Raw genomic sequence first — 10942 nt, 5'->3', positions numbered from 1 at the left:
AAAAAAAAAATCCATAGCAACATTTACGACTCTCTGTTCCAAGAACATCAACGATCACAAGGAACCTGACGCTTCTAAACTATTGAGAACTGACGAAGAAAACTCTGACAATATCTTGAGCCCAAAATCTGAACAAATCTCGAGGAAAAAAATCAACTCCGGAACGATTCTTTGTCTTCAACCACCACAGCTCATTCTGAGGAACAGGAAACTGAAGTCTTTTTTTTTATTTTAAGATTTGGCATTTCACTCTGGAGGTGTTGTGTGAGACGCGGGAGTGTGGTGTGTGATTTGGGAAAAAAAAACAAAAAAAACACCGCTCTGTGTGTGGGTTCCTCAGCAGATGGGAACTTGGATCTGGCTCAGCTTCTCGTCAGCAGGGTTGTAGCCCATGTTTTTACGCTGCAGGAACATGTGGATCTCGCGGAAGGTGGGTCGTTCCGATTCCTGGCGGTTCCAGCACTCCCGGGTCAGGTCGTAGATCTCCTTGGGGCAGTTGGCTGGGCAGGGCAGCACCACCTGGTGGGCAGGGGGGATAACAATGAATGTGAGACCAGCTTATGTATCAACATGACATGAATGTACGTGTATTTGGAGAAGTGGGGTCAGCATACGTGTCAAACTGACGTGAATGAATGTGTACTTGGAGAAGTGGGGTTAGCATACGTGTCAAACTGACGTGAATGAATGTGTACTTGGAGAAGTGGGGTTAGCATACGTGTCAAACTGACGTGAATGGAAGTGGGGTCAGTATACGTGTCAAACTAACGTGAATGAATGTGTACTTGGAGAAGTGGGGTCAGTATACGTGTCAAACTGACGTGAATGGAAGTGGGGTCAGCATACGTGTCAAACTGACGTGAATGAATGTGTACTTGGAGAAGTGGGGTCAGCATACGTGTCAAACTGACGTGAATGAATGTGTACTTGGAGAAATCGGATCAGCGCACGTATCAACACTACGTGATGTATGTGTACTTGGAGTAGCTTAACGACACACGCATATACAAAATGAGTATTAGTTGGTAACCCACTTCCCTCTCCCCTCCTCTTCACAAGCATGTATATACACAAGTCTGTGAGTACTCACAGCCATGTGCACAATACACGCACACACACACACACACACTCACACATACATGCACCAACACCTACACCCCCCACTCCCACACACACACATCAACAGATCAGCACACATTAACACACACACATATATGTCACAATGACACTCCAGAGAATTTGTCTTTGAAATATAAAGCAGCAGCATTACATCACCACAGAAACAATACAGAAAAGAGCCCCACCATTAGTTTAAAAAATACCGGGGGAAACATGATGAAAGCATGTAATTCGTTTCAGTTTCTTCATCGTTATCAAGTCAGATAGGGATACTGAGTTTCAGTGTGACGCTTCGATGTGGAATAAGCCTGCAATTTACTAGTAGGTATAGGTACCGTTATCGTTGCTCTGGACATCATTCAGTTTTGCTGTTTCAGACTATCACCATCATGGACTAACATTGTGGATATTTTTCTTCATTTGATTGCTCATTTTTGATTAACATGCCTGGATGTGTCATTATGCCATCCCTAAGTAAGCAGCTCTTTCTAAAAAAAAGGAAAGTCATAAAGACAAGGAAAAAAAAAAAGAAAGGAAAAGGAAAGAAGTCCGAGAAAGGAAAGAGAGAAAATGAAAACAACAACAACAACAACAAAAAAAACCCCCAAAAAACCCCCCAAAAAAACACACACAAAAAACCCCCCACACACCCAAAGAAGGAAAAAAAAAAAGAAGGAAAAGACTAACTACACTGTAAATATGAAGTGAAAAGAACAGACAGGTTGGGAAAACTATGCCCAAGGCATCTCCATTTCATACCCTCAACACTGTTAAAGTTGAAAAGTAATGAAAACATCATCTTTCTTTTGGACCAACAACAGAATAGCACTGGAGAGAAAAGAAAAAAGAAAAATATCTACAGTATTTAAAAACTAAAATATCTGTTTAAAAAAACAACAACACCATAAATTGCCAACAAATATGTTGCAACCTTGAAGAGTCTATTTGAAATCAACTATGTAACACTGGATAAAAAAAAGAAAAAAAGAAAGAAAAAAGTCTCCATCTCAAAACTAACAACGCTGTACATATACGAAGCAATCTTGACAATTACACACACCTGCTGATTGTCGTCACGGTAATAGTGTCCGGCGTTCTCGATCACTTGTTCGTCAGTCAGGCCATCAAATGGTTGGTCACGTGCAAAGGTCAACACCTCCCACAAGGTCACAGCAAAACTCCACACATCCGATTTGGTCGTGAATTTACCCTGCACAACATAACAAACAACATGATTAACATTTTCAAAACTCCACACATCCGATTTGGTCGTGAATTTACCCTGCACAACATAACAAACAACATGATTAACATTTTCAAAACTCCACACATCCGATTTGGTCGTGAATTTACCCTGCACAACATAACAAACAACATGATTAACATTTTCAAAACTCCACACATCAGATCTGGCAGAGAATCTACCTTGCACAACATAGAAATAAGCTGATCAACACTGCTGAAGTGAGACCAGTTCTGACTGGTACTCTTTCTACAAAGGAAAATCTAAATCAGACAAGGAGAAAAAAAAACCCAACCAAACAAACAAAACATAACGAGAAAAAAAAAAGCAGAAAGAAGGAACTAAATTCTTTCTTTTTTTTTTTTTTTTTTAAAGGCGTTTTCATGATCCCCCCCCCACCCCCCAACTGTTAACCCTTTCACTGCCAAACTCGCATTTATGCAGCAGCTAGATAGAGGACCCATGTCACTGAAGGGTGACCAGATCATGGGACTGTTATCCATGAACCTACTGCTCTTTATGTTTGGTGGTAGGATAGGCCATATTTTCTACACATCGCAGGGGGAATTCCCAGTTATTCTTAAACACCATCTTTTCTGCGTTTTTGGCACAAAGGATTTTTGCACCCTAAATTGACTGGCGGTGAAAGGGTTAATTTGAGCTGTTTTCAGCTCATGGGTGCATGTGTGTATGGTTGAGATTGGTCAGTTATTTTCAGACATGACCGCATGCAAACGGCCAGCAACTACAAGCGTGCCGCATCTGATTTTTTTACCTGAGAGAAATGCACCATACAAAACGCCCGTCACTCACTATCATCATCATCATCATCATCATCGTACTATCATCATCATCATCATCATCGTACTATCATCATCATCATCATCGTACTATCATCATCATCATCATCATCGTACTATCATCATCATCATCATCATCGTCATCATCATAAACTTACCAGCAGAATGCTCTCCCATGCCATCCAGCGGATGGGCAGCACGGCGCGCCCCTCGATGCGGTAGTAGTCAGCACTGTAGAGGCTGCGGGACATGCCGAAGTCGGAAATCTTGATGCAGAAGTGGTGTCCCACCAGGCAGTTCCTTGTGGCCAGGTCTCGGTGAACCATGTTGAGCGACTCCAGGTACTTCATGCCAGAAGCGATCTGCGAGGCCATGAAGATCAGGCACCCGTAGCTGTTGGCACACAGGGAAAAAACGATCAGTTCAATGTTTGGTCAGTTTGACGGTCTGTTCATTTCTGTTGGCACACAAGGAAAATAATGGAGTGATAGCCTAGAGGTAACACGTCCGCCTAGGAAGCGACAGAATCTGAGCGTGCTGGTTCGAATCACGGCTCAGCCGCCAATATTTTCTCCCCCTCCACTAGACCTTGAGTGGTGGTCTTTTACATGTATGACTGTATTTACCCCGTCATGTACTCCGTTTTCGGGGGTGTGCATGCTGGGTATGTTCTTGTTTCCATAACCCACTGAACGCTGACATGGATTACTGGATCTTTTAATGGGCGAATTTGATCTTCTGCTTGTGTATACTTACGAAGGGGATTCAGGCACAAGCAGGTCTGCTCATATATTGACCTGGGAGATCAGAAAAATCCCCAGGCGCCATTATCGAGATTCGAACCCGGAACTCTCAGACTGAAAACCACTCGGCTATTGCGCCTGTCACACATGTGTATAATAATAACAACATGAACAATGCTACAGACCTGAGGGTCTTGGCGTTGGAGGCCCCGCCCACTGGGGACTCTGGGACGTGGTCGATGAGGAACTGGTTGAGGTCTCCGTACTTCATGTACTCCACGATCATGCACAGCGGCTCCTCCTGGGTGCACACGCCGATCACTCGCACGATGTTGGGATCCTTCAGCTGGGACATGATCTTGATCTCCTTGTGGAAATCAGCCCTGCGACACACCGGGTGATGTTGTCACGCTCACACACACACATGTATCTCTCTCTCTCTCTCTCTCTATATATATATATATCTATATATATCTACAAACTCGTACTGTCATTTTTATAACTCAAGACTGGTTTACTGCCTACATCAAGGTGTAGAAATTCACTGTTTGACATGCACAAACATTAGAATAAAATGTAAATAAAATACATCGGCATACATTATGAGTAAGTTAAGGAAGCATTACATCACACACACACACACACACATACGCACACACACACACACACACATTACTCTCCTCCATACTTTCAGTCTCCCCCCCCCCTCTCCCCGTGCCACCTACCACCCTAAAGAACAAAGCAAAACGAACACACGACAGGTTTACCTGGCACGATCATCAGCGGTGGGTCTCAGCATCTTCACCGCCACCAGCATGGTGGAGCGAGACATGGTGCGGTTCATCGAGTACTCGTCAGGCAGAAACTCGTTGATGCGGATCGCTTCACACAGGTGGACCTGCAGCAGGGGTTGATGAATATAGTCAGTACTGGACCACTCACCTGTTGTACGTGTGACAGTGGTGTAATCGATGAATGGTTTTAACCCATTACACCCCACTGTTTGAAATGTCAGAGTGGTGAGATCGATGAATGGTTTTAACCCATTACACCCCACTGTTTGAAATGTCAGAGTGGTGAGATCGATGAATGGTTTTAACCCATTACACCCCACTGTTTGAAATGTCAGAGTGGTGAGATCAATGAATGATTTTAACCCATTACACCCCACTGTTTGAAATGTCAGAGTGGTGAGATCAATGAATGATTTTAACCCGTTACTGCCCTAAGGAGTTTACAACCTCAGCAGACTTCCCCTGCCATACTGATGGGGAAAAAACAACAACGCAGGAAATATTCTCCCCCCTCCGAATTGACATGTGTAGACATAGATGGAAATGTAGTCAGTCCCCCTTGCTTGCACTTTATGCATATAATGCAGGAACATGGAAACTGTTTTACTGAAACAAAGTTTGACACCAGAGCATTGCCTGGACATAGGCCACTGAATGAGTTAAGCACACACGTGTACAGCTTAATTGAACACACAAACAGATAGCTGGCAATCAACAGCACCCCCCCCCCCCCCCCCAAATCCTCTTCCCATAAACCCACCTGCACACAAACTCACTCACTCACACACACACACATGCATACAAACAACACATGCCCCCCTACCCTCCTCCTATCCGCACCCATCCACACACCCACCTCTCCAAACTGGCCCTCCCCCAACACCTCCACAAAGCGCAGGTTCTCGCGGGGAAACTCCATCACAGAGTAGTCAATGCTCAGCAGCAGGTCGGCGTTGGGCACGGCGTACACGTTGTTCCCGCTGACTCCTTGCAGACTGGGGATGTTGGACGCCGGGGCGTTGACGATGTCAGCAGCCGCGTAGAGGGCGTCGTAGTTCGGAGGAGGCTTGTCCAGAGCGTTGCTGGCTCCGCGCGGGGGTCTGGGAGGGAGGTTGACGACGAGGGCCGACTTGGTGACGTCCGGGACGGCGTAGTCTCTCATCTCTGCTCCTGGGATAGAAAGGGGGGTAGAGAGAGTGAGTAAATCTGTGGTGAAGCCCCATCATAGGGTAATAGGGTAGAATCTCTTTTCTGCCCCTGGGATAGATGGAAAAGAGAGAGAGAGAGAGAGAGAGAGAGAGAGAGAGAGAGAGAGAGAGAGAGAGAGAGACAGAGACAGAGACAGAGAGAGTAATTCTGTGGTGAAGCCCTGTCATAGGGTAGAATCTATTGATTTCTGCCCCTGTTTTTGTGTGACAGAGGAAGGTAGAGTGAGCGAGTTATCATTTGGATGTCAAGTGGAAGATGATTAATGGCAGTGATATCATTTGGATGTCAAGTGGAAGATGATTAATGGCAGTGATTGACCAGAAGTTAAAATTCGTCATATGGTATTGTCAACAGTCAATATTGTAATGTTGTAAAATTGATTTAAAGTGGAACACTTTTGACAGAATTCAGTTATGGTGTGTGTATGAGTGTGAGTATGTGTGTGCGTGTGTGTGTGTATGTGTATGTGTGTACATGTGTGCACGCACATGCACATGCACATGTGTGCATACATGTGTGTGTGTGTGCTTGTGTATGTAAACATATGTATATACATGAGCATGTGTGCACAACATGTTCATTTGACTAGGAATATCAGCAAACATAAAAATGTCTATTATTCACTACAAGTTTCCCGATAGTGCTTTAAGTTCATGCAAATGTTGTCCTCTGAAATACAGAATCTTAGACACTGCACAAAACCAACTGAGTTTATAAATCATCTGTTCCTCAAAACTGCAATTAATCTCTAAATCGAACAAAACTTTGCAGAGCATTTCTCTTGGAAGATCAAACAGCCAAAATCATTGGGTGGCCTCAAATAGATCTTCCAATACACCTTTTGGAAGAGGGCTGACACGGCCTGAGTAATACCAAATGAAATCCACCTGTCTTCCTTTGTAAAGGGCACTTGCATCTAATTTATGGCATACCCTGTACAGAAAACATGATTTATGTTTCGTCCTTCAAACATGAAAATAAAATCACTGACAACAACATTTTGATACAGTTTCTTTTCCTTTTTTTGTTGTTGCTGTTGAAAAAAAAATGTACCAAAACTATTATGTCGAAGTCATGAAAAAAGTATTTGATTTTTTTTTATGGATCACCGATTTCAAATGTTCACCATCGTTTCTATCTACAAATTCATTCATGTGTCCTCTTTTTAGGAGGTTTCCTTTTTTTTTGTTGGTTTCTTGCTTCTACAACCACATCCCAAAGACATCAAGTCAGGGTGACCACACTCCACCGTTGTGACCCAAAAGACCAGGGCCACACGAGAACTGATGATGTCAGAGAAAGCCCCCTGTGTCACAGACGCGACACAAGAGCTGGTAAAATACGGAAGCTGTGCAACAAGCCATATCACAGGTAACAGCAGAAAAAAAGAAGACTGGTAAGGGGGTGGAAAAAAACAACAAACAAAAAACAAAACAAAAAAAAAACAAACAAAAGATGACTTGGTACATAATGTGACAATGGAACAGGAAGTGATGAAAGACTACTAAAGTGGCTCTACTCAACAAAACCAAAAAGTCAGGTAAGTTCTACAAAGCAACATCATTTCACTGGATGCATGTCAGGGGAGAGAACTGAATGACTGGTCAAGAAAAGCCACACATGGGAAGTGTTAAAATGCACAAAACTGGAAAGGCACCAAACAAACTTGGGGAATAAGTTGACGACAACACATATTTCACTGCTAGTGATACTCTGTTCATTAAATGACCACAAATGTGACTGAAATTTAAAAAAAAAAAAAAAAGAAAAAAAGAAAAAAAAGAAGAAAAAAACCCACACGTTTAAATCGAACTTTTAGGAAGCATATCTCTGGTTTCTTTCTGTGAGCACATTTCATCATTTTTGGAAGTATTTGTTGCATACATAGTGTGAAATATTTATTGCGGAAGCATAACTAATTCATACTGTATATTTGATTCTATGCGCTTTTTTTTTTTTCCAAATTATGAAAAAATCAACTAGAAATATGCATATGCACTAGATCTTCAAGTTTTGCATTCACACATACGTGTTCGCACACACACACACACACACACACACAGAGAAAAAAAAAGTAATTAACTCAACTGACAAATACAAAAGACAAAACATCAGACTCAGAGATTTCAAATGGAATAAGACAAATGAAAAAGCTATACAACACTATCGCTGATCTGTCATGATACTGGAGTGAACGATGAAAAGAACGACTCGTACAGACATTTTACTGATGGTAAAAAGGTTGCCATAGTTACATGAATGATGAATGAAACATAGTGAGGACAAAGAGTGAGAGAGAGAGAGAGAGCGAGAGAAAGAGGATTGATATGTATAGATTGATGGAAGGATGAAAAGAAAGATAGGAAAAAAAAAATGAAACAACATAAATGGCTTCTGCACCGCTTCAAATTCTTCAACAAGCAGCAATTAAAAAAATTCCCCTTTATAAGTGAACCATATACTGTGACTTCATATTTCATTAAAACATTTTGTTGTTGAAAATTACGACTAAAGAAAAAAAAAGAGGGACAAACACACACACAAAAAAATCATATTTCTTTTGAATTTCCCAGCTGACCCATCCAGTTTTGGCTTGCTTGACCTCCAAGAGTATGCACTATTACATCCAAAGTCTAAGTCTGGAATTACCACTCTGCCAACAGAATCAAGACTTTACTCCCTGTAGTTTGTCTGCAGAACATATGTAATCTTAGTTCACAATTGAATTATGTTACATAATCAGATGTTAGATTGCATACTTGACTGAAAGAACATTAAAAACAGCATGCATTAAAAAAAAGACAACACAAAATTAAAAGAAAAACAGAAAATCAAATAAAAACAGTAAAACAATAAACATGTTATTTTTTTATGAACGGAAAATAATAATGATGTAGGGAAGAGAGAGAGAGAGAGAAATTGAAAGAGAGAGAGAGAGAGAGAGAGAGAGAGAGAGAGAGAGTGTGTGTGTGTGTGTGAAAGAATGGAAAGTGTGTACTTGAACACATAACATAATGCAGGGAATGCAACTGTGCAATGCGAGGGAAAGAGACAGATTAACAGACAGACAGACAGACAGACAGAGAAAGAATAAAAAATCAAAGAAGAAAAAGAAGAAGAAGAAAAAGAAGCGAATCAAACAACACAAATCGAGCCAGAGTGCAAAAAGAAGCCAAAACAGTAATCGCCGAAAAACGAGAAAGGCGCTACCTGCTTTAATTTCTCTGTTTCTAGTTTTACTGCATTTCGGTTATCAGTTGCTGAACAGGCTGAAGACAGAAGCTAGATCTAATTTTTGGCAAGTACGACAAGCAGTATTCTTTACACATTACAAAGAAAACACTTTTTCAAACATTTCATTATCACTTGCTGAAAAGAGTGAAAGAAGCAAAAGCTAATTATTACTAGGTTATTACTATATTATTACTAGGTAGTAGCACTGCTTGAACTCTTTAACACGTTAAGACAAAGGCACATGAAAAAACGAAAAGAAGAATGCAAAACAAACGAGTAATGGATGGATAGTGGTGGGTTATCATCTACAATGAGCAGCATAATATATTTTAGATAATGATATAAGTTCTTTTTTTTACTAAACATGTTTTCAGCGCACACTTTTTGCTTTCACCATACATGATATAATTAAAAGAATTATGTTTTGCTACACTGGATGAACCCACTCGTTTTTCTCCTTAAAAACACCAGTTTAAAACTTTTAACTCTTTTTCTCCAAAACACAAAACTGACTTGGTTCCTTATTCAGTATGTCTTGTTTAAGCAACTAAACAAACGAAAAGAAACTCCAACATAACAACAAAAGGTGGGAGTGGGGGGTGCAGTGGGAGCGGGGGGGTGGGGGGTGGGGGGGACAGACAAAAAAAGACGTAGAAATAATGTGATAAGTTAAAGAGAGAGAGAGGGGGCGGGGGGCGGGTGTGGGAGTGGGGGGGGGGGGGAAGGGAGATGGAGAGAGAGAGAGAGAGAGAGAGAGAGAGAGATGCAAGAGTTTATAACTCACTGAAAATAGTTTTATCTCAGTTTTCTTTTTGGTTCATATAAAAAAAAACCCAGGTTTTGTACAGAGAGAGACAGAGAGAGAGAGAGAGAGAGAGAGAGCATGTGTGTGTTTGCACCTGCATGTAAAGAAGAGAATCGATTTCAAATCATCCGAGGAGAAAAAAATGCACAGGAAAGAGAGACAGCTAGCAGACTCAAGACACCAAGAATACAACAAAATATCACCAACTCTAGCAGAAACACAGAGTGAAAGGAAAGTTAGATAAGCGTTAAGCATGCATGCAAGACCATAACCTTGAATAAATAGAAAATTTAAATGTGCCAACATTTCAAATTCCTGAAACTTATGTCGTAATGGCACAGATATAAGCCCATCCACTGAAATACATGTGACAAAAGAAAAAGAAAAGAAAAAAAAAAAAAATAGTGATCTTAAAGTTAGTTCATGCAAAAGTGTACAAAGACAGAATCAGGTATGAAACCAAAATCAAGTCTGTCAAAAAACATTTTTTTTTTTACTCACAAAGCACTGCACAAGATTGAATCTGTCATCTTTTTTCTTATGAAAAAAAGTGCAAATTTTTATCACTTCTTTGCCACATAATTTACTTACTCATCTTTGTATTACAAATCAGTATATCTGTAGTAATTTTTTAAGCACTTCTCGTAACAGCAAAAATTCAGCAAAGCAAAAGTTATAAATAATCAAAAAGGAATCAAAAATGAAAAATAAGAAATGTTTTCAGCAAAAAACCCCCATCTTTCAACACATAGTTAATGAGGTTTTAAAAAATTCTTTTTTTTACACAATAAACTGATGTTTTCAACTTTTTTATGGCTGTAAGTTTAACAATGCGATCATTAGTAGTAAGTAAAGTAAGGTAAACAACTCTGATTAAGAAGACAGGAAGTCAAATGCCAAGAACATGATTACAATGTTTGGGGTTAAAAAGAAAGTACGGTATGCCCAACCCTTGACCAGAAATTTGTGCAACATCAGGACTCTCCTTGGACAAA

The 10942-nt window shown here is 40.7% G+C and overlaps 1 protein-coding gene across 1 annotated transcript in view; it reads right to left on the bottom strand.

Moving 5' to 3' along the window:
* Nucleotides 1-309: 309 nt before the first annotated feature.
* LOC143276024 (discoidin domain-containing receptor 2-like) overlaps nucleotides 310-10942 on the bottom strand; it is a 336888-nt gene continuing 326255 nt past the window's right edge. Inside the window, exons 14-19 of the mRNA XM_076580410.1 lie at nucleotides 5556-5866; nucleotides 4673-4803; nucleotides 4091-4288; nucleotides 3321-3555; nucleotides 2180-2329; nucleotides 310-519 (exon numbers count right to left, since the gene is read on the bottom strand). Of these exons, the coding sequence (XP_076436525.1) occupies nucleotides 337-519; nucleotides 2180-2329; nucleotides 3321-3555; nucleotides 4091-4288; nucleotides 4673-4803; nucleotides 5556-5866 (1208 nt within the window). The 3' untranslated portion in view covers nucleotides 310-336. The remainder of the gene's footprint in view (nucleotides 520-2179; nucleotides 2330-3320; nucleotides 3556-4090; nucleotides 4289-4672; nucleotides 4804-5555; nucleotides 5867-10942) is intronic.

The sequence above is a fragment of the Babylonia areolata genome, chromosome 31 (genome assembly GCF_041734735.1).
Source record: "Babylonia areolata isolate BAREFJ2019XMU chromosome 31, ASM4173473v1, whole genome shotgun sequence".
Lineage (NCBI taxonomy): Eukaryota > Metazoa > Mollusca > Gastropoda > Neogastropoda > Buccinidae > Babylonia > Babylonia areolata.
This window is presented reverse-complemented; position numbering and strand designations above follow the sequence as displayed.